At 34.8% G+C, this 25,710-nt stretch overlaps 1 protein-coding gene and 1 long non-coding RNA gene across 2 annotated transcripts in view; one reads left to right on the forward strand and one right to left on the reverse strand.

Annotated features, from left to right (window-relative positions):
• The window catches only part of LOC101737554 (G-protein coupled receptor Mth2), a 46,664-nt gene that overhangs the window by 16,278 nt on the left and 4,676 nt on the right, over positions 1-25,710 (forward strand). Inside the window, exons 4-9 of the mRNA XM_062669780.1 lie at positions 1,538-1,729; positions 8,737-8,815; positions 12,966-13,004; positions 19,965-20,146; positions 20,969-21,140; positions 22,440-22,625. Coding sequence (XP_062525764.1) covers positions 1,538-1,729; positions 8,737-8,815; positions 12,966-13,004; positions 19,965-20,146; positions 20,969-21,140; positions 22,440-22,625 — 850 coding nt within the window. The remainder of the gene's footprint in view (positions 1-1,537; positions 1,730-8,736; positions 8,816-12,965; positions 13,005-19,964; positions 20,147-20,968; positions 21,141-22,439; positions 22,626-25,710) is intronic.
• On the reverse strand, positions 23,423-25,131 carry LOC134199284 (uncharacterized). Its single transcript, XR_009973717.1, has 2 exons — positions 24,680-25,131; positions 23,423-24,563 (listed from the first exon to the last, which is right to left on the reverse strand). It is a non-coding gene; the product is annotated as an uncharacterized LOC134199284 (long non-coding RNA).

A 25,710-nucleotide genomic window follows, 5' to 3' on the forward strand; every position in this document is an offset into this window, starting at 1 on the left:
ATCTTTTAATTTTATTTAAACATATAATTTATTGCCAAATATCACATTCCGCTATTCACATTTATGCTGTATTTAAATAGAAGTGAATGTTTTTACGTTCGCCCTCTATGCGTTCCCGAACCATTTAAAAAATTGTGATGAAAATTGATGCAGTCATTTTTAACATTCTAGGGAAGGTCTTTACCATCAAGGCATGACAGATACCGCGTGCTTAATTTAAACAATCGATGTCTTTGAAAGAGTTAGTGACAGTTTTATTCTAGCGTGATTAGGCCTGATTAGCGTCTATATAAATAAATAAAAGTGGGTTAAAATTTAAAATGTATTTTAGTCTTAAAACGTTTGTAGAATATGTTAATAAAAGCTAATTTATTAGCTATTAATTACGAAAATTGTTAAATAATAAATTTGCTTTTATTTTAGTTTTATAGAAAAAAAAAATCCTTCAAAACTCGACCTTTTTCATAATGAAATGTACCTACTCTCTGTTATTTTCTGTACTTCTGGCAACGTTTCATGACGGTCGATCGAGTAAGCCGAAAAAGTGTATGTAACAAACAAATTCACTACTGAATTTATGTATTACAATATTAAAGTAGAGTATACTTTATTGTGCACCAAAATAAAATTTAATAAGCCGTAAATACAAATACGCAATGGGCGATCTTTCAGACAACCGCCACATGAACAAGAATTTTCTTAAGAAAAAATTGACCGCAGTGTATTGATCGATATATATATATATATGCTTGGGGGAGGCCTATGTCCAGCAGTGGACGTCCATGGGCTGATAGATAGATAGATAGATAGATAGGTATTGAGCGATAGATATATACCCTATATATAATATATAAATATCGATAACATCATGATAATAATACGATTGTACACATAAAAAATAAATAATCATTTTTTACATATAAACATCTTATCGTCATAATATACTAATCAGACACTTTACCCCGACGCAAATTAAACAAATTGATAACTAAACGAGTAAATAATCCGTATGGGTAGTAATTATCGAAGAGTATTCATTGGTAAGCAGCCCCTTATCCAGTGACATTGCCGACGTAGGCCGAATCGTTTGCCTACGGGAAACATAAAAAAATTCAAGAAAAATATCAATCCGTTAGAATTTCATATTACTCATTTATTGCACAACTAGCTGACCCGGCAGACTTCGTAGTGCCTCAGTCGATAAATAAAAGACCTAAACTTTTGTATAAAATAAACTTAAAACAAACAAAAGGAATCCGTCCGACGGGGGACACATCAAAGGGAAAACAAAATTGTTATTTTTATTTAATTCCGTGCATTTTCATATTTATCTACCTTCTCTGGACTTTCACAAATAATTCAAGACCAAAATTAGCCAAATCGGTCCAACCGTTCTCGAGTTTTAGCGAGACTAACGAACAGCAATTAATTTTTATACATATAGATAGATTATTGATTTTGTGTCTGTCTATTAGTTCTTGTAGTCCTAAGAATATGCCATAAGCGTGATCATTGATATCGAACAACGGTATTTTAGGTCTTCTCCTGTCCGTGCCTTTTCTCCTCGCTACGTTCCTGGTATACGCCATGATCCCTGAGCTGAGGAACCTACACGGCATGTGTCTGATGGCGTATTGCGCGGGATTAATCGTCGGCTACCCCTTCCTTTCGTACCTGAAGCTGCACGTTGGCAGAATCGGAGCCAATATGACAGGATGCATTGTGTCTGGTGAGTATTAATCAAACTTAGCACGGTTACCTTATGACACAGTTGAAAAGTTTAATGAACTAGTAACAAAAAGAAAAGTATACATAATTCGACGCTTGAAACGTGACTAAGCGATAATGCGTGAACTTTACATTAGGCTAATTTAAAGTTGAAATACCTGAAAAAAAATTTTTTTAACGAATTTAGCTGTAGGATTGAAATGGTTTTAATAGACCTAGAAATATATCTTTTTTGCGTATCGAATATGGTTATTGCCTATCATTTATGTACAAAGTAGTTATTGTCCCTTAGTCACGTTTGCCTTTCAAGCGTCGATATGTAATTTGTATTTGAATATTCGTAATTTCGTAGCCTGTTAGGTAAGACTCTTGGAGCACACGTACCAAGTTTTGCGATTACAAGGGCCTTAAATCCCGGGGAATCCTGTGGTGATAAGATTTATATTATAATGCTTAATTAACTCATTAAGAAGTGATATCAAGGAGCAAGCGCAAGACAGGGTCAAGTGGAGACAGCTTGTGAGGGCCTGTGTAAAAGCGGGGTACCTTAGGACAGCAACAACAATTAACTTATGTTCGTAAATGACTTACACGGTGAAGGAATAGTATCAGAATAAAAATATCGGTATTGAAAATGAAGTTCGCAAAATAAGTATGATTTACGTAATTACTATTCGATTGAGACATAGACACGGTGGTTGGCAGCATTGAGTAGTGATATTCATAGACTATGTTAAACACATAATTCCACGTGGGCGGTAAGTTTTTTCATCCGTCTATAAAGTGAAACATAAAATTCTGTTGAAACTCTTTCTCGTTAAACAGCCTGAGAGATAATAATTGTAAATAGACATGCTTTAACAAAAAAAATGCTTCAAATAGGAAAAAAAAGATATTCCAAAACAAATTAAAAACAATAATCATCGAAATCGGTCGGCGTGATATTGAGGTAGTCATCTATTTATCGCGCACGTACTTTTAATGCAAATTTAAGACTTGTATGGTTTTCTCATGGATACCATTATCAGAACTGGACTAAATTGAAATGGGACCACACGGGAAGCGTCAGCTTTCTAATAAAAAAAGAATCACACAACATCGATTTAGCCAGTCAAAAGTTGTGAGGTTAACAAACATAAAAAAAACCATACAATTGAATCGAGAACCTCCTCCTTTTTTGAAGTCGGTTAAAAAGTACCATCTATCACGATGATGGTAGCATATTGAAACCTATCCGAGTGCTAACAACAAGTTTCAACATTGTTTATGTTTAAGCGTTATGAGGAGAACACATTGAACAGATAAACAAACCTAAAAATGTGGATTTTATTCGTTCGATTTTCTGACGTAGTACATTCCTGAGAGTTTTTCGTTGTCGCAACTGAGAATGATTCGCGAAGGTTCTATAAAAACTTGAACCGTTTTAATTTGGATGCAATTGTTACTCAATAAATTTAATAACGGCTGGATTACTGGTGGTAGGACCTCTTGCGAGTCCGCGCGGGTAGGTACCACCGCCCTGCCTATTTCTGCCGTGAAGCAGTAATGTGTTTCGGTTTGAAGGGTGGGGCAGCCGTTGTAACTATACTGAGATCTTAGAACTTATATCTCAAGGTGGGTGGCGCATTTACGTTGTAGATGTCCATGGGCTCCAGTAACCACTTATCACCAGGTGGGCTGTGAGCTCGTCTACCCATCTAAGCAATAAAAAATAAAAACGATATTGTTATAAAAAAATTTTGGGTTTACGTCGATTCGAGAATGGTTTAGATACACAATTTGGTCCACTACAAAAATAATTTTGGATTTTGTGTTTTTTAAAACGACTTCTGATTTTCGGATTTACTACTTGTATACAAAAAAACGTCTGTCGGTCCACTGGTATAGCATAAAAATGGAAATCCATGCTACCATTAAATTAATTATTTTTATATAAGCTCGAATGTGTGATGCTAATTAATTTAATTAAAAGTACCCGTAGGGCGTGTTTTTCGTGTTTCTAATGGAAAATTATTAATTACTAGGTTTGCACCGCGATTTCAGGCGTCACATCTCATTCTTTCTGGACCCTATACTATTTCCTACCTACGTATTTCATTAAAAAAATTCGTACCTCGCGGCGGGAGGTACCTAACGCCGGGACGTCTCATACTTTAGGCCACGACGTTGTTAGCAAAGTCTCAGACTGAGCCCCATGACCATGAGCTCGCATACCAATTCGATTAAACCAGAATGGCCCCTCGAGGCCAACGGTAATTATAATCAGGTAGGAAAAAATACTAATAATAACTAAATAAAAATACTAACTTGTTTAAGGGATCTTCCGTTGCAGGTTTGATTTAGTCGGTCTTGTACCATAATATTTATGTCCTTATCTTACATAGATTGCCAAATTTAATTCAAGTAAGTGTACTTCTATGTACATATTATTATAATGATTCAACATACAGATTAACCGTATTATATTAATCGTAAAATTTTACAATTTCCAACGGTTACATAATATTAAGAAAAGATCGATTTATACCGAAAGGAATCAAGCAAAAGAATAATCTAAAATAGCCCACTTAATTTAACAAATTGCTAAATGAAATATCGTTAGGTCATAAAATTGACCGCCCACTAGTTATTATTATTGTTTGAGTTAATAGGCTTTTTGGTAGAGACCTGAGATTCGTATCGAAACATAATTGAAAAATCCTTGGTCTTGATGTAAAAATACTTCTACTGGTTTTATCGACTCTAAAACATTATGTAAATCGTTATTTATATATATATAAATGAATTGCTGTTCGTTAGTCTCGCTAAAACTCGCGACGGCTGGACCGATTTGGCTAATTTTGGTCTTGAATCATTCGTGGAAGTCCAGAGAAGGTTTAAAAGGTAGATACATATGAAAATTCTCGGAATTAAATAAATATAACAATTTTGTTTTCCCTTTGATGTCCCCCCGTCGGACGGATTCCTTTGGTTTGTGTCTTTTATTTATCGATTAAGGCAGAATATTTTCAACACCCGTGGACAATTACAGACAGTTGCAGTTCAATTTCGCGCTTATTTTAGTGCAATCTTAATTCGCCTTTTCCAATCTATATATATAAAAATGAATTGCTGTTCGTTAGTCTTGCTAAAACTCGAGAACGGCTAGACCGATTTGGCTAATTTTGGTCTTGAATTATTCGTGGATGTCCAGGGAAGGTTTAAAAGGTGAGAAAATATAAAAAAGCTCGGAATTATAAAAAAACAAACAATTTTGTTTTTCCTTTGATGTGTCTTTTATTTATCGATTGAGGCACTACGAAGTCTGCCGGGTCAGCTAGTACTTAATAATTATCGTAATCAAGTTTTGGATAGACTCTTAAGATTATAGATGCAAAACTTAAATTTGTCTTTTATCTTCTATGAAGCAGAAAGGATAGAATTTTAAATGTTATACCGACTAATAAAACTCATAAAGACACAAATCGACGCATCGTAAGCAGCTTAAAAAACAATATAACTAAACAGATGCGCTAACCACGAATCTTGTAATGAAAAGCGTAATGTGTTTTTCCTCATTCTCCATTTATTTCACAATATTGCGTATGGTACGGCTTATATTCAGTAAATATTAGATTTTTTTAAATGCGGTCCACGTGTCCGTCAAGATTGTTTATTGTGTTTAGACAATAAATAAAAAACGTCACACCGCGACCAAGATGAAAGAAGTGACACACTTTCACTGTTCGAAGTTCCGTTCGTTCTTAGGAAAGTGAATTGTATTTATTGATTTTTATCAATAAATTAGTCGAATTATGTCAATATGATCTAGTTTAGCTACGTACTATAAATACGCAGACTCGTGTCTCTAACAATATAAAGGCATAGATTTTCCCCATTTCATTTTCTATATTTTTTTCTACCTTTGCTGATACCCTTGAGAGGATATTTCAGGGTTACTCTAGCGTGTAGGTGAGCTCTTGGGCTTCAAACCGGAGGTGTTGAGTATAACACTGGCCCTAGCATGAACAGTTCTTAACAGAATCTATCATCGGATTGGAAACGCGATCCTTTGAGAAGATCCGGCGAGAAACTCAGTGGACTGTGTCTATGGGTTAATTTACACGCCGAGCCATGCTTGAGGTACCTACCTAAAAGCACCTATTTTCTAGAGTATTTTATTTTGCCCGTATATGTAGCCATCTGACATTGACATCTGTAAGGTTTATGTCGACATTCGCCAAATATTTATTGTGAGTCGTAAATTCTGCAGTCCTCATGAAATATTTTATCATATACTAACATAATTTTTTTACTGGTGGTAGGACCTCTTGTGAGTCCGCGCGGGTGGGTACCACCGCCCTGCCTATTTCTGCCGTGAAGCAGTAATGCGTTTCGGTTTGAAGGGTGGGGCAGCCGTTGTAACTATACTGAGACCTTTGAACTTACATCTCAAGGTGGGTGGCGCATTTACGTTGTGGATGTCTATGGGCTCCAGTAACCACTTAACGCCAAGTGAGCTGTGAGCTCGTCCACCCATCTAAGCAATAAAAAAAAATGTAATCGGAAATTAGTAATTCAAAGGGCATTTGTTCATTTTTAGCACTAGACGGGTACAATAGCCCACCAATCACTCGCTCATATTTAGTTACCGGAATCTATTTGCGGCACACATCGTGACTTTAATCACCGACCTACACATATGAAGTCAAAATCTCAGTCACATTGTTTAATAGATTTGGCGTCCTTCAAACCGAAAGCACGAGATCTTCACAGCAAATATAGGCATAAAAGGATGGTGGTACATACCAGTGCGACCTCACCCCGGTTTACTACCAAACATTTACGCGAATTCATCCATTCCAGCAGTGGACAGATAAAGGCTGATGATGATGATGATGATGATACATTTCACAATGTTATTCAATTCATCTTCGATATGGTTTGTGAGCACATGGTGAACGACAGACAAGCATTAACTTAAACTAAAGAAGCGAAGCAATTAACTTTGATAAATTTACGAGCCCCCATAATTTTTTTTTCATATTTATCGAATCTTAAAAATAAACTGTAATTACAGAACTGCGTACGTTCGACGAGATATTCGTGTGCCAAAGAAATACTTCGTCTGAACCAAATACCTACCCAATATGAAATTAGTATGCAGGAAGCTAAGTCTAAAAATAAATCAAATTTTAATTGTTGATAAGTAGAAAACCGTACGTTCCAAATTATTTAATCGATTCTAATGAAATTAGGGCCAACGATATTGAACTTTAAATTAACTGCATTGCTTCGTAGGTGAATTGCTACAAATTGAAATGAATATTTACATTTGTACTTATTCCACTAGGTAGAGTTCCACTTCATTTCTTACCACATCACGTATGACTGGTTTTTGCGTACCGATTTACATCCCTTTTACAGCACAAACCCAAACGAACAGAAGTAGAGAGGACGCAGACAGAATAGATATATTATCATCACACCAATAGCAATACTCAAGGACTTATAAAGAAGGAGAATTACAAAAAAAAAAAACCTCTTTTACGTAGTAGTTTATTGTTTCGGCCTGGAATAGCATATATTTACCGCGCCATATATTTACGTTGATGGAACATATTACGATCCCGTACGGTTGGGTACCGCTATTTCTGCCTTAAACCATTTACTGTACCCTGTTTTTATGATTGAAGGATTACTGGTGGCCCGGAGGCCTTTCCAGTTTCACCAGGACAGGTGGGCGAGCAAAGGCTCAGCCAGGAGGGGTGGGATTTTCTAACAGCTACCCGAGCGCCTCCGAAGGAGACCTAATAGCTCAAGAGCAGCTGCTTCGCGATGAATCTATTACCGGATCGGAATCGCGACCCGCTGAGAAGATCCGGCGAGAAACTCAGCGAGCTGATTCATAAGTTAGGTTGCACGGCGAACTCTAGGAAAACATTCCACCCCCGTATAAAATCAGTCCGCGACCGTGCCGCGTTTCTTCTCGGCAGACTCTACCCCATAATCTGTAAGCGAAATAAAATGTCTCCTTCTGGCTGAGTCTTTGCCCGCCCACCTATTTATCATCATAAATTAATTGATGACTGACAAATTGAACCCTTGTTATGCAATCATGATGATTAAATGCTGTTTATTTTCATGGAAGTACCTACTTTTAGCCGTCTTTAATGTTTTTTTGGATAATAATGATTGATTTAAATCTTTGTGATGTTTAACACAATATCAACAATATCTTTAAATTGTGAGAAAAGTTTAAATTGTTGACTTTCATTCTTTTAGAACTTTTAGATCACAAATAGCCCGAGGTAACATTGAAACGTCTTCGAACCATTCGATATTTCTCAATAAACGCGAACATAAATGTTATTGATGTAATATTGATTTAAGAAAAAAATCATTCATCCTGAGAAACGAGCCGTTTGTTGGTTTGGTTGTCAACACGTTTTCAAAAAGCAAGTTGCAATATCGGCCTCAGAATTTTCGTATTTATAAACGAACGATTTGTTTACTTGGGCAGGTTTTCAGCTCTTCAGTTCGACTACTTTATAAATAGTAAGTGTATAAGTAAGTAGGTCGGAATATGGGTCTCGCTGAATGAGAAAATATCTTTTTCGCCGTTTAAATGTGTCGAAGAAAAATAATATATAATAAAAAACAATTACGATAACACATCTTAGGATTACATCTAAGTATATATAACTATACTTACGTGGAAGGAAAGAGAAGTCGAGGAAGATTGCCAACCCGGTGGACGGACATTATCAAGGAGGCCACAAACACCAGCGTCCCGGGCGCCATTAAGCAGGCCGAGTGCAGGCAACATTGGAGGAAGTTGGTGCAAAAACTGGACCAAGGTGGTCACGACCCTCAGTAATGAGGAAACGACGAAGAAGAAGAAGATATATAACTATTGCAACTATTTAAAGTGTCACACTTTCTCTCCATCGGCTTCGGCAGGTTTTTTTCTCGTTTTCACCGCCGCATCTATTTGTTCTGTATTTTAATAAACGTTCATTGTTTCAGCTTTTTTCGTGTACTACGCGTTTCAAACAACTTTCTTCTGGCTAAACGTAATGTGCTTCGATATATGGAGGACTTTCAGGTAATTGTCAAATATTTTCTTAGAACGAATCTTTAGGGGAAGACCATTATATTCTAACAGAGGCGTATAAGTTGTCAAAACAACATGTCACGTTTTTGTTGGGTAATTTTCGGAATATAATCATTCCATTATTAAATATTCAAAATTATAAGATTCACCTCCACTTTGATCTTTGAAAATTGCTATTTGTCAACATATTTACGCCGACTAATCATGTGTACGGTAAGCAGTATAGCCCAGTTTTGACTTTGTCATTGTTGATGTCCATTACAACAGTGTCCTTTTTCCATCAGGGCAACGTATGTCCATAGCATATCTAGGCAATGTGTTTAACGCGTGTGTTTTGACGTGTGAACTTAAAGATTTTCTTCTACTAGTTACATTTAAGGAAATCAAAAGCTACGTATGAAAACTGAACTTACATTTGGAATCTATGCTAATATTAGAATTGTGTTCTACTAGGGGTTACACATTTATCAATCCCAAGATACCACGGCAAAAATGCTGTTACACACCTTGACATGTAAGGTCAGGAAATTTGAACCCAAAACTTATTCAGAATCCGGACTTAAATCGCAACTATCCATCTTAACGGGACGCAGAATGGTTTTGGGATAAATTAGGTATAAGAAATATTTATGAGGCCTTACCGCTAATTATAAAAAAAATACAGGTGACACATCATCATCATCATCATCATCAGCCTTTATCTGCCCACTGCTGGACATAGGCCTATATAGACATAGTTGACACATAATTAATAAAATTTCACATACACACTAACTAGATACAGTCCTCGAAATTGACCCCATTTCGTATGTACCTATATGTAATTATTGTATTACTCGTTCATTATTCAGTTGTATCAATATTAAGGAATAGTTTCAATTGTCTCATAAAAATCTATTGTGCTGGTTAATAATGTGTAACTTCACTATGTTATATTACTTTTTGCATACACAGCCCGGTTGAAATATTTGATTTTTTGATTATAGACAATTACTGACTAAAAAAAGGGATCGTAAGATTCTAACACTATCGAATTTTTACTATATCTACGTTATATCCATGTATCATTTCACAATGTATATTAATTAAGTTTTAGAGTCCATTAAGAAGAGTATGTCCGCTTTAAAACGTGTTTTATGTTAGAAGGCAACAGGCAATATGGTTCACAAGGTAATTATAAAATTTACGACCGCTTGCATGCGCCCATTGGTGAATGGTTTCCCTTTTGTTATGCTATAGTGAAATGATGATCGTATTGTATTCAATATTATCAGTTTTATTATAGATTCAATAATTTATAGATTTTTAAGAAACACTTATGCTTTAGGTGTTTTTTTTTTAGTAAAAATAGATATAAGTTAAATAGGACTTATTGTTAGAACCAATATGAGTAGTTGCTTTGAAAGTTGGTTAGGCAGTTAGTTTTTGATGTTCATTACATTTTTAATTGCAATTTGATTGGGCTTGATATCTTACATGTATTTGTAGATATGCAGATGATGAGGTAAATATTTTTTCAACTTAGAACTAAATGAAAGTTTTGCGCTGACTTTTTTTGGAGTTTATCTTTTGACTATCTATTCGAAAAACAGTTAATTAGATATCTTGCCCTAAACACGCTATTACGAATCCGCCTGATCCATTAACGGTGCTTTTAGGTACCACAAGCACCGGTCACCATCCTCGTCGAACCCCTCGCTTGCGACAAAGGGCTCGACGAGTGAATTAACCCATAGACACAACCCACTGAGTTTGTCGTCGGATCTTCTCAGTGGGTTTCCGATCCGGTGGTAGATTCTGAGAAGCACTGCTCTTGCTAGGGCCAGTGCTAGTAACACTACAGTTTGAGCCCCGTGAGCTCACCTACACGTCAAGGAGAAGCTGATATAGCCTCTCAAGGCTATCAGCAAAGGTAGGATGAAATAGATGTTTACGGATCCTAAATAAACAACCGTATCTGTTTGAGTTTCGTTTGGATTTTATTAGCTTAGTTTATTCTGTTTACGAACAAACACTCCACTGATGGGTAGGCACTTGTTACATAGATTTGTAACCGGAAAGTAAGTACAAAATGACTATAACGGCAAACCCAGTGGAAGCCCAAGATCGTCGGTTCGACATCACGTAGGAGTAGACTGACGTGAAGGGATGTGGTCAGCACTAAAGCTTCATCTTGCCCCAGACTGCCTCAGTTGATTTCTGTCTCAAGTGACGCGTCGAAGTTGTTATAAATATCATCAGAATTTATCTTTTTTTTTATACAGTTTATGCATTTATACAGTGAAGAATATTTATTTATTTTCCACATTACAAATATAATTGGTTCTGTTCTGATAAGATAAGAGTTTATTAAAATCAATGATTTATATTCAGCTAAATTTTGCAGTTTAGATCTGTTGCACTTTTTTCCCTTTTAAATTCTATATTATTCTTTTGTTTTTTTATTGCTTAGATGGGTGGACGAGCTCACAGCCCACCTGGTGTTAAGTGGTTACTGGAGCCCATAGACATCTACAACGTAAATGCGCCACCCACCTTGAGATATTAGTTCTAAGATCTCAGTATAGTTACAACGGCTGCCCTGCCCTTCAAACCGAAACGCATTACTGCTTCACGGCCGAAATAGGCGGGGTGGTGGTACCTGCCCGTGCGGACTCTTAAGAGTTCTTTTATATTAACTTTAAAAGCAGGTTCGTTATATTCATAGTTCCCGGACCGAATTTCCTAAGAAATCTCCTTGCCTAAGGGTGCTTGTCCACCGGAGCGGAGTGGAGAAACGGAGAAATATAGATATAAATCAAAATCATAAGATTGCAAAATGATTTTGTGCAATCTTATTGGTCGATATTTCTCCGTTTTTCCGCTCCGCTGCCTTGCTCCGCTCCGGTAAACAAGCACCCTAAGGGGCGTCTGTTACTTCGGGATGCATACGCATGTGGGACTCTCGAAGTAACGAAGCGACTCCCTTGCACTTTCGCTCGAACGTCTTAATCCCGTACGGGACAGAATTGGGAGAGGCAGAAGGGGTGACTGCGGTTAACAATGGAACCAGCCACCCAAGGACGGCTGACCGACCGAATTGTGGACATAAATAATTCGGCGCCGCCCTTCACGATCGGCAAGATACCCACCCTGCTGGCAGAACGAGCCTGCCAAGTCTGAGCCTGATACATAGCCAACCGAGTGCTTTGTAAAATCAACTCTATGGTCTTGATTGCTCTGGCCGGTAGAACCGTCACCGAGAGAGACTGTTTCCTATACGCATTGAAACTGGGCATAAACTCTACACCGTTCTGGGATCATGGGTGCAAAGAGAAAAGCGTTCTGTCTCTCTTACTCCATCGCCTCTTTCTGCGAGATGGTGAACTCGCAAAAGTCCAGCCTTCCAAGACTTCGTTCGGTTAAAACCGGTCATAGCGTTGTTGCTACCATAGTACTGGTTCTTCGGCTCCCTGCTGGCGATGCTGCATTGAAAAGTAGATGCTTACTAATATAATAAACAAAAATAAAAATGGAGTATAGTAATATGTGAGACTGTGTAATTTAAGTAAGATTAATGAAATATGATAACCTTTCAGCTTTAATAGAGATCAATTAGGGCCTTGTAAGGGCCCATCCCCTAAAGTAAAGTAGGGTAACTGGGCGTATCCGAAACTTGGTCAAGGCCTATTTATCCAGGACTGAAAGGTTAAAAAAACTCGCGTTATGTCAATTTTGTTCCGATTTATTTGTACATAAATGATTTCGCGCCTAAAAAATAACAAAATTGTTTGTTGAAATTGTTTTATTCTCGCATCCTAGAAGTATTTACCTATACATTTAATAATACCCGCACTATCTACGAGTATGCAAGAGATAATTTACAAATGTAAATGCCAATTAAAAATAACATCAAAACTGTTTCAGGAATTATGGGGACTATGTACTAGTTTGCTTTTAGGATCTTAGATGATAAATTATAGCCATTTATCATACGAGTATAGACACGGGCAAGTTTCGAAGCAATAAGTTTCGAACAGTTTTCTGACGCTTAACACTTTCCCTATCTACGCCGAAATGATGATTGGTCGATAATCCTACTGAACATTTTTGAGATTAATCACGATTTCTAGTCGGTGCTAACAACAATGACGTGTTGCAGGTTCGCCAGGCCCTGCACAGCGAATGACACCGCCAAACTGTAGGTCCTCACACGTCAATAGTCAGGTTGATGTCTGTGGTGAACATGGCATGATTTTATTGAAAACTGTGATGCGTATCGCTGCGATCACACCGCATAAGGCATGTTAATATCGCTGACACGTCCTCTGCTAGTAAATATTCGTGTAATTATTTGGAGGCTAGTAATTTTGCTAGGGCAAATAATGAACCGTAATTGCCGTAATTTGATTGGAAATAAAAAAAGTTCTCGAAAAAAAAGGGTTTCATGAATGGCTTCTCAAACAATTGGTCATCCATTTTTTTTATCTAGGGTAAAAATAAATGTTATCTGACGATAAGCGAAGCACAGTCAACGTGCCAAGACTTTCCGTCTTCGTAATTCGTCGTTAGTATGATTCATAGCACTCATAGAACCACTAGGCACTTTGCCTGTCACCTGCGGTGTGAACGCAGCCTAATTGTTTGACGGTCTTGTTGATACACCTCTCTAACACATACAGGGATACAAGCATGGTTGTTGTTTTTATAGTCCGGAATGAATTTCGTAATTAACCTTAATTTATCGCTCAACGTTTACACTAAGAATATACGTATTTAAACATATTCTGAGTTTCCAGCTACTGTATAGAAATAAGAAATTTATCTGATCTAATCTGAGACGTCGATCATCTAAGTTGTTTAAAAGTTGAAACTGGAATAAACAAAATCCTCCGCGCACCAACTCATAAATCTAATTATTTGCGAAAATGAACGCATTGTATTCTATTTTTGTAAACCACGGCACTGTTAGCCGACCGGTACAAATGTTGTGGCTAGACTATTATTGAGGTCAAAGAATGAACTATTTAATGGATTATGTCACGTACGAGTTCTTAATTTAGTCATGTAGTGAGGTTTGTCAATAAAAAGTTGAAAAAAAATTTTTTTGGAAGCTATTTAAATTTAATACTACATACTCGTATATGATTAAGTAAAGGAATTAATTTAATTCGATTTATTTGATGCTTTCATATTATTTGCTAAAAATGTTTATACTGTTCTGTCAATTCGTAGGAATACCCAACAATATTTTGATTGTCAGTTATAACAATGTTTTAACAATGCAACAATGGCTACAAATATTTTACACTAGGTAACTACTTTAGTTAACCAATTTCTGAAACACATGAATCTTAGCACGAAACGTATGTCGGTATATCAAATTAATAATTCAGGTTTGAATAAAATGATATACAACTAGAATAATATAGGTAATTACGTGTTCTCGTTATTTAGACACCCAATCTGTTTATCTAGAAGGGCTAGAAACTGGTCTCATTTTTTCGGTAACAACTTCACCGTATGCTTGATGGACCGTGAGCTCGCCACCCCATCTTAGACAAAATCTCCCCCTTTAAGTCACCGTTATCTATATATTAATACGTGAAGCAAAAACTTTGTATCCCTTTTTACGAAAATTGAGCGGACGGAGGAGTATGAAATTTTCCACACTTATAGAGAATATAGAGAAGAAGTGCACAATGCTAATATTTTTTTTAAATAATACATAAAAGATACATTAAATCAATAAAGAAAACATTACACACACTACATACCACGTATTTGACGCACACACGCATGCATACTATTTATTGTCAAACTTTTGTTCTTGACGTCTGTTGTCAAATTGAAAATAAATTAAATATTGTTTGTCTTTGTTAATATTTTTATAGTGTAGTCTTGGCGAAATTTGTGATTATAGAAGTATAAAATACAATCATAATAGTGTACAAACTTACAACTACAATTAATTATAGTCGAATTTCGACTACTGCGGGATCTCTAGTATAATATAAAAACACATATGTACATAGATGTATAAAAATAAAAAGGCCATTGTCAAAGCTATTATACAACAGGAATGAGCTTTAGTCTGATTTTTTTTATTACTACGATGGATCGAGCTCACGGTCCCGGTATTAAGTGGTCACCGGAGCCCATACAACAACCAAGTTAATGCCGCCAGCCTCCTTGAGATATGATTTCTAAGTATCAGCTTTTATAGTACAAGGTCTGCCCCATCCTTAAATCCTAAACGCGTTACTACTTCACGGCTGAAATAGGCAGCGGGGCGGTACTAACTAGTGCGGTCTCACAGGCTACATGACACGGACAGGACCCTAATATAGTAGTAACAACGAAAAACATCGTTCTATTAAATCAAAAATTAAATTTACTAGCTAAAGTTTTGGAATGTAAAAATTTAGCGACCCCGCAATATGATGCAAATTCGTAATGTAGACGCCTTCCGCGTTTATTCAAGGCCGTTGAACTTCCGAATCAGTTTATTCTGAATTGTGATACATTGCGTGAAACAAAAATGTAACTATATAGTGAAATAAAATTTGTTGAACTTTTTTTTTTGTATCGAGTTATGGATCACTAGCATAGTGCAAGATGAGAACGACTATTTTATTTAATTGTGCTGGTGATGTATTTTTTTTCTTGGCGTTCAACGAACAAAATAAACTTTATAGAACAACTGCTTTTCCGAGAACGATTCTAATACACCCTGTATAACGCTTGTTATAAAGCCATACGCATCGGTTTTGCAAACGCTAATCTCATTTTACTATTTACCTTATTATTTTGAAATGTATTGTAGTGCTAAAGTATATATCGACGCTAGAAAGGCAAACGTGACTAAGCGACAATAACTGCTTTGTACATAAATGATAGGCAATAACCATATTCGATGCGCAAAAAATATATATTTCTAGGTCTATTAAAACCATTTCAATCCTACAGCTAAATTCGTTAAAATATAATTTTTTTCAGGTATTTCAACTTTAAATTAGTCTAATGTAAAGTTCACGCATTGTCGCTTAGTCACGTTTGCCTTTCAAGCGTCGATATATATTCACGTAATTACAATAGTATGCACCTATCGACAGCAAAGTAAAAACTGGCCATTACAATTCCGTTAAGGTTTACTAGCGTTCCATCCGCAGGCAGCTTCACTTTACATCGCGTAGATGATTGAAACATTCGATTTAAATGAAGCGAATGCCTATATTTTACTTAAAAGGAAATATCGAATTTTTTGCCACAAGCACCAGGAGGGCCTTGAGCTCGTCCAAGCATGTAAGCAATACAAAGCAACAAAAATAAAAAAGGTGTCGGAAATTTGCTCGAATAAAAAAATAAAACCAAAAAATCACAGGCTTATGTTTTATTATCATCTATTTTTACTCCTTTTTTTCAATATACAGAAATACCGGATTGTATTTTTTTTTATTAAATGTATGTATTAATGTTTTACTTAATGCGTATTTGTTTTTAACGCATGCATTTGTGGAAGAATTGGGAGTCTGAGTTCTTCACAACAGCAATGGTAAGACAAAGCACTTTAGGCACATGTATGAATTATCTTTCAATTTAATGTTTATATAGATATTAATTATATAACAAAGACTACAATGTGTTATCCGGAAAGACTTACAGTAAAATGCGCAATTGTATTATTTTGTACATATTGAAATTCTATTTAAAAACGACTACAGTGTTAATTCGTTTATTTTACTTCTAATTTAAATTGTTCCCGAATCGGTGAACAAAGACAATTTTTTTTATTTAATCTATAAAGGTATAAAGGTATTCTAAAGTCGTCGTGGCCTAAAGGATACGACTCTTGGCGTATTCGTATCAAGTGATGCGTTTCCACCCCGTAAACTACATAGTACCAATTTTTTTAATTGAAATACGTACTTACCGCGTTTTCACGGATGATTTTCGCCATGTCGGAATAACTGTGCGTAATAAAAGTCAAACCCGCAAAATTAACTATTATTGTAGATATGTTGGTAAATAGGTCTTCAATCGTGAACCAGTCTTGCAGTCATGTCATCAGTTCGGATTGAAGTTCGGGATAGTCGTTATACAATTCAATTGAGACTTAGAAGTTATTTAACATTATGTGTATTCTATAATACTGAGATGTTATTTTAAGGAAGATTTTTGTTTTGAGTTTGTTCTTTTTTTTGTTTTGAAATTGTTGTTTGTTATTCTTTTGTTAATGCACCTACCATGCATTATCTCTGAACCACCCTATGGTCAACTGGAAGAGAATGCCCATGGCATTAAGTCCGCCGGTGTACAAGTTTTGTTTTGTGCATAAAGTATAAATAAATATTTCTCAAAATAATTGGCGGTATTCATTATAGGCAAGCTGCTTAGTAATAAAATAAATAAAAAGTATCTCAATTATTAAATTAATTTTATCTGGTGGTGAGCAGCTACTGGAAACATTAATTGAAGTTTAAATTATATAAGTTTAACGGGTATCCCATCTAATAAGCTAGAACCATAGATACGAATTAGCTTAGGTAGGAACATTAGGTTTACAACGGATGGTTTGATAATAGAATTAGTAGCTCACACTGCTATTGTGTTGGATACAGCTGCTGTACGTACGTTTGTCACCATAGATAATACACTTAATATTTGAGATTTATCTCGGTTTCGCGGCATTTTCACGCCTGCGTTATCTTTATTCTTACATTTCAACAACACTACACATTTTTTTTTTTTTCATTTAAATTATTGATTATTTTACTGTTTCTATCATTAAGAAACTCATACAGTTCATATTGATCGTCATCGAGACCGCTCAAACACATGCTATGTTTTCTCGCAAAAATTCAAAGCTTGTGTTGTGAACAAATGTCTATGTAGCAGCGTAATCATATTGTGTGATTTTGTAATACAACGCGCTGAAATTCTGCAATTTTTTAGAGGTATATAGAAATTGAAGTATAGGGTTGTTTCTTTAAAATTTAAGTTACATCTTTTAAATATAGAAATGAACAGATTCACAAATTAATATTAAAATCAACTTCTTTGTACAATATCATTTTCATATCGGCCAGTAACTAATAATTCACAAATAAAATATTATATTAGGAGATAAAATGTTTGTATCTATTTTGTGTCGAAGATTGCCACACTCCATATTGCCACACTCCATAATCACACCAATTGTTGGGATCAGAAAATTAACCTGGCCAATTGCTGTGCTATTCCAATAGCTGAAATTAATGCCATTAAAAGGGCACTAATGTAGCAGTCAAAGGACACTAATGTAGCAGTGATTCTCAACCATTGTGTCACGGTGCTTTTGTGTGTCGTCATATTTTTAGTGTGCATTTTACTTTCAAAATTATCATACTATTGTACACAGTGTATTAGAGTAAAACTTTTAAACTTATCTTTTACTTTGCGTCCTGTCAAATTTTGTAATTTGTTAGTGTACCGCGACAAAAAAAGATTGAGAACTGGTTGTGAAAAATAGATAGTAGTAGTGAAACATAGATAAAAAAACTCATTTAAGAGAATTATCATAATACATCACGCCAAATGAATGATCCGCCTTAGTCAAACAAATATGTTAATCCTAAACAGCAGATATTCACTGACGTTATATAACGATAGGAGAGGCATAAGATCGAATTGTGTTGCCGATTCAAGAAAACATTATATTTTTTTAAGTATGGTATGGACATGTGATGCGTAGAGAGAAGAGGCATGTGACTAGGAGATGTATGGAAATGGTAGTAAGTAGAAAAGCTCGGGGAAAAGCTCGACCGAAGAAGACATGGATCAAGTGTTTGAATGACGATATGAGAGTGATAGAGTGAGTGTTGAGATGACGGCTGATAGAAGAGAATGGAAGAGAAAAATTAGCTGTGCCGACCCCACCTAGTGGGATAAGGTGGAGAAAAAGAAGATGATATTTTTTTTCTCGCAATTAGTGACCTCTTTATATAGAAGTATATTGTATACTTAATTATAACGCTTTTATTAGCTTGGTATGTATGTATGTTTGTATGTAAGGGAATCTATGAACGTCATTTTCACAGACTCCAAGACGTCCGATTAACTTGAACATGCATCAAGAACCGATGAAATTTTCTAACTTCCCTCAACTTAATCAGTATCAGCAGTATTAAAAATTTTTATTAGAGGTTGAACCTACTATATAAGCGTGGTTCTTTAGTTTTTAAATAAAATATTATTACACTGTTATTATAATCGTTCAGTCCGAATATTAAAAACAATGCTGGCCATCCGCCCTACCCTCTGAATTAACATAATTAATAGGATTATTGCGTGTTTTAATACCCTTGTGTAAATCTTATGTAAATCAGTGGCTTATTGTAAATGGTTTTCCGGCCGCGTTCCTATTTGTTGACGTAATTTTTTTGTTAATACTGTATTATAAATACGAAAGGGAGTTTGTTTGTTACGTTTTCACGTTTTAATAACTCAACCGAACCGAACTCATTTAATTTCACTAAAATTAAATCTTCTATACACGTTGTAAGGAAACAGCACAAGGGCTATCTTCCGTCCTAAAAAAAATATTACTACATAATATTATCTGTATCGGTTTTCACCATTAACGCGAATTAAGCCGCGGTTAACAGCTTATTGTTTAAAAATTACGACCAACCCTCTATAAGTACCTACTTACTCACGATACATTTTTGTTATTGTATCAAATAGAATAAAATCTACTTAATTCTTACTTGTCCTAGACCAATATAAGATGAAGTTTAATTATTCATTTTTCAGACTAAGACTATCAATAGAATGTAAAATAAATATAAAAATAGCTTATTCCGTAACACGAGTGCACGTTCCGACATAAAAATGCATTAAAACTTGGTACCGACATCCGCATTGCAGTGTTTGTTAATTGTATTTATATTTAAAGATATTTTTTTAAATGTCGCGCAAAATTGCAGTTGTAAAATAAATTTCACCGCTCGTTTGTCTTTTGAAGCCATAACAGCACTCAAATAAATGGTTTAATCATGTGTTTAGGTTAAACAATTTCCAATTTTCAACGCTACTTAAATACATTTCGTAATCTTGAATCTAAAACTCAATACAGTATCCCACAAAACAATTCGTGTAACAAACTATTTGTTTTCAACAGCGGTTATCGTGGTGGTAGCATGAACAAGCGCCGTGAAACGCGAAGGTTTGCTATTTACGGCATTTACGCTTGGGGGGTACCAGCTTTGCTAACAGCCTTCACGATGATAATGCAGCTGAGCGAAAATATACCAAGTTATCTAATTACCCCGGGATTCGGTCAAAGAAAATGCTGGTTTGTTGGTGAGTATGTTTTTATTTATTTTATTTTTTTATTGCTTAGATGAGTGGATGAGCGCATGGCCCACCTGATGTCAAGTAGTTACCGGAAACCATGGACAACGATAACATAAATGCTGCCACCGACCTTAAGATACGAATTTTAAGTTTCAGTTTCATAGTGTAGGGCCCCCACCCTTCAAACTATAAATTTTATTTTATATCTTTTGTTTCATTTATCTATTTCACAGTCGTAGTGAACTAGACGTTGATATGGGGCCAGGCTAATATAAATATAACTAAATATTGCTATATAAAACCTACTCAATATTAGATAGAGATTTATATAGTTATGTTTGTTCCGACAAAGTTGTAATTCGGATAATTTCTTATTATTCTGTTGATCTTCACCTTGTCTTCTTCATCTTGTACTCCAAATGAAGTGAAGGAAGATGATGAATATAATCAGGATACGTAAAATGTATTACATATTTAAATTATAGATTTTAGTTTATGTATGTTTACAATTGATTTCGACTTTATATCTCCGGTAGGAGATTAAAAAATAGCAATAATTTTGCTACTGAATACGGTATGTATGTACTTACATATACCTCATACATTATTGAACCGTTGGGATGAAGTAGTATAAAATATAGTCCCGCATTTTCATGCTCTAAGCCTACATACGAGTGTATTACCAAAGTATATTGCCTACCGTGTGTTTAGTTGACTTTATTTCTTGAAGCTACCCTTATTTATGATCTTTAAGCTTTAGATACGCAAGAAAGTCATTTGGAATACCAATGAAGCAAGTACTAATAATGATTTCCTTAAATCTCACAGATTTCAAAAGTGAACTGCTGTATTTCTACCCTTCAGTACTTACCTTAGTTGTTGTAAACGTAATTCTTTTCTCCGTGACGGCGTATCGTATTAGATCTATCCGACAAGAAACAGCTATTTTAAAGGGATCTGAATCTTCGAGGAGTGATAAATTGAAAAAAGATAAGCAAAGGTTAGTTTTTAATTTAAGCCACTGTAATTACTTATATAATTAATGATGCTAGTAATCGGAAAATTATTGTAATACTAGCTGACCCGGCAGACTTCGTAGTGCCTCAATCGATAAATAAAAGACCTAAGCTAACAAAATTTATCTACTTTTTATTTACCTTCTCTGGACTTCCACAAATAATTCAAGACCAAAATTAGCCAAATCGGCCCAACCGTTCTCGAGTTTTAGCGAGACTAACGAACAGAAATTCATTTTTATATACCTATATTATTGTAATTGTAATATAATGCCTAATATCACAATATTTACTTTTTATCTATACTATTTATAATATTTTTATTTACCCGTATCTATACGGAAATATAGCGTTAGTACATGACAAATAATAATAAGTGGAATAACACACAAGAGAGCTGTAATTATAATTAAATTTTTGATCAGCAGGTGCGATATGGCAAATTTTTATGATGTCATTTTCCGAGTCGGGAAAGAATTCTAGAAGGGAAAGATTCGGGATAAAATTAATTGTGATGAATTTTCATGGAATGAAATCAAAAGTTATGATTCGGGATGAAATCGTAAAATTATTTATTAAATTAATTAAACTGCTTTAGTGAGAACCGTTTTTTTTGATACCGATGATAGGATAAATTTATCTTGAAAATTTATTTTGGAGGTCGCCACGTCTTCTAACAAAATTTAAACGATATTACCTGGTGGCTTTTGAGATAGATTGAAAATTAAATATTCATCTTTCTCTTCCTCAACTTTTCATATTAAGGCGTGTTATATTTTTTCAAGTCGTTTTATGAACATTCATTAATCTTGCTAAAAAACTGTTATTTTGTTGCATAAAAGCGGACGTTTGAAATTATTTATATATTACAAACATTTCATACTGTTATTAAGTTTATATTCGAGCGCGCTTTTAAGGAATTTACGAATGATATCTTAATATATAAAATTCGTCAGTTCATTTGTATGTTCGTGAACTCCCCCTAAATAAATAGTTGGAACTATTTTGATGATTTTTTTGTGTGTGTGTTCGTGTAGATTCGAGAATCGTTTAGAGTCATAATTCGGTCCACTACAAAAAAATATATATTTTATTAAAAAATATTGAAATGTTCGAATCTAAGTCATGTGTACAGGACAATGTCTGTCGAGTCCGCTAGTTATATTATAATATTGAACACTACTATTATGATGTTTTTTTTTACTACAGTAAAGTTTTTTTAATCCCTTTTAAAATACTTTATTTATGATAATAAAAATTAACAGCATATTATAAATTTTCAGGTATTCTTTATACTTGAAATTGTTTGTCGTTATGGGTGTGAATTGGACAATCGAGGTGATAGGCTTCGCAGTCGGCGGATCTAACTACTACTGGATTCTTATAGACATATCGAATATCGGGCTTGGAATCTTCATATTTTTAATATTCGTTTGGAAAAAGAAAGTCAGAAACCTAATAAGGAAAAGGTAAGGGCACTAATTTGTGAAATACCCTTCCAGGTTTTTTGTTAGGTACCATATTCAAACATCGAATCTAATGCCTCATAAAAAAAATTATTTATTTTTTATTGCTTAGATGGGTGGACTAGCTCACAGCCCACCTGGTGTTAAGTGGTTATTAGAGCCCATAGACATCTACAGCTGCGCCACCCACCTTGAGATATAAGTTCTAAGGTCTCAAGTATAGTTACATCAAGTATAGTTACAACGGCCGCCCCACCCTTCAAACCGAAACGCATTACAGCTTCACGGCAGAAATAGGCAGGGCGGTAGTACCTACCCGCGCGGACTCACAAGAGGTCCTACCTATAATGTGTCCTATAATGTGGGTACTATGAGTTTTTCTTTTCAAGAGATGTGTAAACTAATATTACGGATGAGATAAAGAAATGCAATAGGGTGCTGGTGTCTCATATCCGTATCTTTTTACCACATAATGTTACTGTATTTCAGTTTTGTATTTTGATGCTATGCTCGAACAAAACAGAAGGTCTAACAGTGACCTCGACTACCAACTTATGCCACCGCATCTGACCGTAGCGTTTGCTTTTTTACGTCCTGTATCTTCGATACCCGTAACACAGGAGAAAATCCTAGCTTGTGATAGTTATAGTAATAAGGAAAAGAGCATCCCAGTCTCGCTGAATACTAAATAATTTGCAGAGATGGAACGTAGGTGTGCGAATCCGAGCATTTGTCCGTAAATCATCTTTATTGCTTTGCCTACAAGTATTATATTATCATTTAATAGAAATCACAGACTATTATTTCCAGAACCATATTGTTTAATAGTGTTTTAACGTATTTCTGATTATCTATTATTAATCTCACAAAAGAGCTAAACATAGATCACCATATTAAGTAATTTATTATACGCTTTGTTAAAACAACTATGGGGAAAAAACACTTGTACTTGTTCATATTAATGAATTATCGTCATCTTTTAAACATTAGTAATAGTATGATTATATTAATGTTTAAAATATGCATATCATTAAATTTTAATTATCCAACAGTTAAGCCGCTAGCTTGGCTAGTGTTAGCTTAACATGTCTCACTTTTTGGGATAGTCAAATATAACTTGTGTTCTAGAAAATTCACTGCGTTTACAGGAATGAAAGAAACCGTCAAACGAATCAGGACTCTATTCCTAGGTCATCAGAGGAAATAATCATTCCACGTTTGTGATAAAAGTAAGAGTTTCATGACGCCAATGCACGAACAATTAATACATTGTCGTGTTAATTTCATAAAAAAGCCTTAATTTAATTAATGATGACACAGATTTGTTGTTTTGTTAACTAAAACAAAAGTGACTATCATTTTACAGTTAACTAATTAATATGTAATGAGGACTTACAATTTTAATATCGCTCATTATTTTCGTTTTTAAGCAACGCCGTTAAGTTTCGTAATTTTTAAGTTTAATCCCTGGATAACCCTCCGAGACTTCGCGGTCACAAAGTTTGTGACCGTACAACGTCGTAGCACAGAATTGTGTTACGAAGTTTTACATTAGTCTTCTACGACTGCTTTATATGTGTCATACTAATTTAGGAAATTACATAATAATATGTAGGTATGTAGGTACGGATTTTATTATTTCGACTATAATATCAGCTGTCGATCCACAAAACTTACATTCTAGGTTAGGTTTACGTCAGACTTTTTTTAAACCACAGATAATTGTCATAAATTTTTGATTAATTAATTCCATACTACATTAGTATTTTAGGGATTTTAGGCTTACTTGTAAACCAAAGTACAAATTTTATATAGTAATTTGGACACTATAGGTAACAATTTTTGTAGGAATGGATTGGGAGTCGTACACAAATCAATAGGCACTCAGGTCGTTGACAGGAACAAATTACGAGGTTCTGCCAGAACTGTGACATGTTACGTCTGAAATTGTTAAATAAAATATGTATTCAGTAGCTTTATCCCTAGCTATTTTCTAATACATTATCTTGATGGTAAACATATGTTGTTAGACTTTTCTCAAATTTAAGAGTTCGTACCTTTTATTATAATATTATCTGTTCAAAAAAATATACAAGATATTAATCCGGTACATAATGTTTTGAATAAATTCGGAATACCTATCTAAATTATTTTCGAGCCACTGTTCTGTAGAACAATGAGCCAATACAGAAACTAAAATCGGTTATGCAAATTACATTTACAATGGAATACTTTCAACCATAGATTATACACTTAATATACTTTCAACGTTGTCGCTCTAATAAAAACACATTAAAAGCTTTCGGAAAGGGGCTTTGCAAACAAATATTAAGTTAACGTTTACTGTCAATATGTGTCAATACAGTTTGTTTAGTAAATTGAGTTATGATATGATGAAACAGCAACGCAAGAAGTTTTGTTTGGTTTGCGAATTTCCCACAGTTATTTAATGGAAACTCTGTCAATTATGTTTAAAGTAAATGAGTTATTAGCCATTAATAAAATTAAATCCAAACATAAATTTTCATATGTTCACATGAATAAATTTTTTTTTTTTTTTCAATAATTGTTGAGTGAAATATTCAACGCTCAGGAAATTAATTGAAAAGTGATTTATTACATTCCATCCCAACCCATTGACAAAGACCACTAAATTTTTTACAACCAAGAAGAACCAATAAAAATTAAGGTACTAATTTTAATCCACATTAAGTAATATTGATTGATTGATGTGACGTAATAATACAAATTGTATGTTTATGTGTATGTATATGCATATATATGTATGTATGTGTGTATGTGTATGTATATGTATATGTACATATTTCACTGAATCGGTACACCGCGCGTAATTCGTTTCCAAATGATTCTTGTCCATCTGATGGTTGTCTGAAGAAATCGCTCGTAGCGATAAGACCGCCAATTGTACTTTTTTTGTATTTAATGTATCGCATTGTTTATTTATCTGTTGGTGTATAATAAAAATACTGTCTCCTCTCTCTCTCTCTCTCTCTCTCTCTCTCTCTCTCTCTCTCTCTCTCTCTCTCTCTCTCTCTCTCTCTCTCTCTCTCTCTCTGTCTCTCTCTCT

Source organism: Bombyx mori, chromosome 8 (assembly GCF_030269925.1).
Source record: "Bombyx mori chromosome 8, ASM3026992v2".
Classification (NCBI taxonomy): domain Eukaryota; kingdom Metazoa; phylum Arthropoda; class Insecta; order Lepidoptera; family Bombycidae; genus Bombyx; species Bombyx mori.